The sequence below is a fragment of the Felis catus genome, chromosome B3 (assembly GCF_018350175.1).
Source record: "Felis catus isolate Fca126 chromosome B3, F.catus_Fca126_mat1.0, whole genome shotgun sequence".
NCBI classification, from domain to species: Eukaryota; Metazoa; Chordata; class Mammalia; order Carnivora; family Felidae; genus Felis; species Felis catus.
Window position 1 is genome coordinate 71,111,347 of NC_058373.1, and position 3,006 is coordinate 71,114,352.

General features: G+C 38.6%; 1 protein-coding gene across 1 annotated transcript; it reads left to right on the forward strand.

Moving 5' to 3' along the window:
* The first annotated feature begins 2,013 nt into the window (after positions 1-2,013).
* On the forward strand, positions 2,014-3,006 carry LOC101099806 (olfactory receptor 11H6). Its single transcript, XM_011283361.3, has one exon. The coding sequence runs from the start codon at positions 2,014-2,016 to the stop codon at positions 3,004-3,006; it is 993 nt and encodes a 330-aa protein (XP_011281663.3).

Here is a 3,006-nt window from a genome sequence, read left to right on the forward strand (position 1 = left end):
TGGAAATGTTTATACATAAGGTCATAATTATAGTCCATTGAACTAACTTGCTTGGAAAAATTTTAATTTGCATAAAAATAATATTTATTATGCAGTTTTTTTCATCATTCTAAAACATTGTTAATCAATACAAATATCCAAAGTTACCTTGGCAGTAAAACATTTACCATCTGAGTTTGCTCCAGGTTTGGTGAAATACTGAGAAGCAAGCTTCATCCTCTTGGAAGATTATATAAATGGCATAAGGATGCAATTTTGTGAGTATCTTAATAGTGACATTAATAAATAATGTGGTTGGGGTGCCTGGGTGGCTCTGTCAGGTAAGTGTCCAAATCTTGATTTCAGCTCAGGTCATGATCTCATGGTTTTTGAGTCTGAGCCCTACATCAGGCTCTGCACTGATAGTGCTTGGGATTCTCTCTCTCTCTCTCTTTCTCTCTCTCTCTCTCTCTCTCCCTCCCTCCCTCCCTCCCTCCCTCCCTCTCTCTCCCCCTCAAAATAAATAAACTTAAATAAACAAATAAATAAATTGATCAATTATCCTATGTTGGTTGTCAATATATTACTAAATTTAAAATACGGGTGGTGGTTTATCCAGCCAAATATCTTGAACTTTAACAAGAAAACTTTAGGACATAGAAATAAGCCTGAACATATTGAAAAAAAAAAAAAGAAAGAAAGAAAGAAAGAAGCCTGGACAAATAGTTTTAGAAAGGTTGCTACCAATATCCAAGTTTATAGTAATATCTCAACTCCTAATTCATCCAATATGAGGAAGATTTTTCTGGTCTTGACATATCCTAAGGTAACCTTTCTATTTCTATTCATTATTTATTTAATTTAGGTAAAAGCAAGATGATGAATGGAAAGTTATGGTGCTTAGGGTTTAATTCATAGCAAAAAATGAAGAAACATGGTGTTATATACTAGAAAAATTTGGCACACCCAGCTGTAAGTTATCTCAAGAGCCTAGCCATGATGTAGAATAGTGCAGCTTAGGGGAAAACAAGCCAGGATAAATGTTGGCATCCAAAAGAAAGTAATGTATAGGGGACATAACAGCTTCCATTTGTTATATAAGCCTCCAACCATCACCATAATGGAAGAAGAATGAGACTTACTTTGTTTTTTGTTTTTTTTTAATTTTTTTTCAATATATGAAATTTATTGTCAAATTGGTTTCCATACAACACCCAGTGCTCATCCCAAAAGGTGCCCTCCTCAATACCCATCACCCACCCTCCCCTCCCTCCCACCCCCCATCAACCCTCAGTTTGTTCTCAGTTTTTAAGAGGGAATGACACTTACTTTGTATAGCTTTGGCAGAGTCCCAGGATCAATGCACAGAAGTAATAAAGGAGACATATTTTGTTCAACACAAAGTACTTTGAGAGAGCCAGAGATCCTCAAGAGGAAATGAACTAAATTGTTCTACAAATCCAGATGCCCCCTAGCAGAATGTGACCTAGAGAGGGCTACTCAGATGATTTTCACACCATTTTACAGAATCCTGAGGTTTCTAGATCACCTCCCTCAGAGCAGCAAAAGCAAAGGGTCTCAACATTCTCACCACACAGTTCCACTTATCTGCTTTTTATTGGACTTTTGTGTATGAAACTCTAAGAAAATTTATTGCTTCAGATTTATATTCAATTTTGTTTCAAAGTAAAGGAATGTATCCAAAATCTATACTTACATGTAGAATATCTAAGAGGTAATGATTTTAACATGAAAGATAAAATATTACTGAGACTCAGAGTTATAGGAATATTTGAAAAGAAGTGAGGTTTGTTCCAAACCAATCTTCAAATGGCCAGAGTATCTAGGAGTTACTGGCTTTGCACATTTAAGTAAACCCCTTAAATTTCTCTGAACTTCAGTTTCCTTATCTATAAAAGAGAAGGATGAAGCATACCTCCCTACAGCTCAAAGGGTCATTTGGAAGATCAAATGAGATAATTTATGTAAAAATACTTTGTACATTTACAAGTGAATTGTTAGCAAAACCCACAAATGTTCATTGTTATTCACTCCTTGGTTACTTCTGTTTCTCTAACAGCTTTGGAATCTAAGAACGCAACAATGCATTTTGTGACTGAGTTTGTCCTCCTGGGTTTTCCTGGTCAAAGGGAGATGCAGAACTTTTTCTTCTCATTAATCCTTGTGGTCTATCTCCTCACTCTGCTGGGGAATGGGGTTATTGTCTATGTAGTGAAATGGGACAAGCGGCTTCACACACCCATGTACATCCTCTTGGGAAACTTTGCCTTCCTAGAGATCTGGTACATCTCCTCCACTGTCCCAAACATGCTGGTCACCATCCTCTCTGAGACCAAGACCATCTCCTTCACTGGATGCTTCCTCCAATTTTACTTCTTTTTCTCACTGGGTACAACAGAGTGTTTCTTCTTATCAGTTATGGCTTATGACCGGTACCTTGCCATCTGTCGCCCACTACATTACCCTTCCATCATGACTGGGAAGCTCTGTGTGATCCTGGTCTGCGTTTGCTGGGTGAGTGGATTTCTCTGCTATCCAATCCCCATTGTCCTCATCTCCCAACTTCCCTTCTGTGGACCTAACATCATTGACCACTTCGTGTGTGACCCAGGCCCATTGTTCGCACTGGCCTGCATCCCTGCTCCTTCCACTGAACTTATCTGCTATACCTTCAACTCAGTGATTATCTTTGGGCCCTTCCTTTCTATCTTGGGATCTTACACTCTGGTACTCAGAGCTGTGCTTCGTATTCCTTCTGGTGCTGGTCAAACTAAAGCTTTCTCCACATGTGGGTCACACCTAATGGTGGTGTCTCTATTCTATGGAACCCTTATGGTGATGTATGTAAGCCCAACATCAGGAAATCCAGCAGGAATGCAGAAGATTGTCACTTTGGTATACTCAGCAGTGACTCCACTCTTAAACCCCCTTATCTATAGTCTTCGAAATAAAGACATGAAAGATGCCCTAAAGAAACTCCTAGGATTAAGAAGTAACCCAAACTGA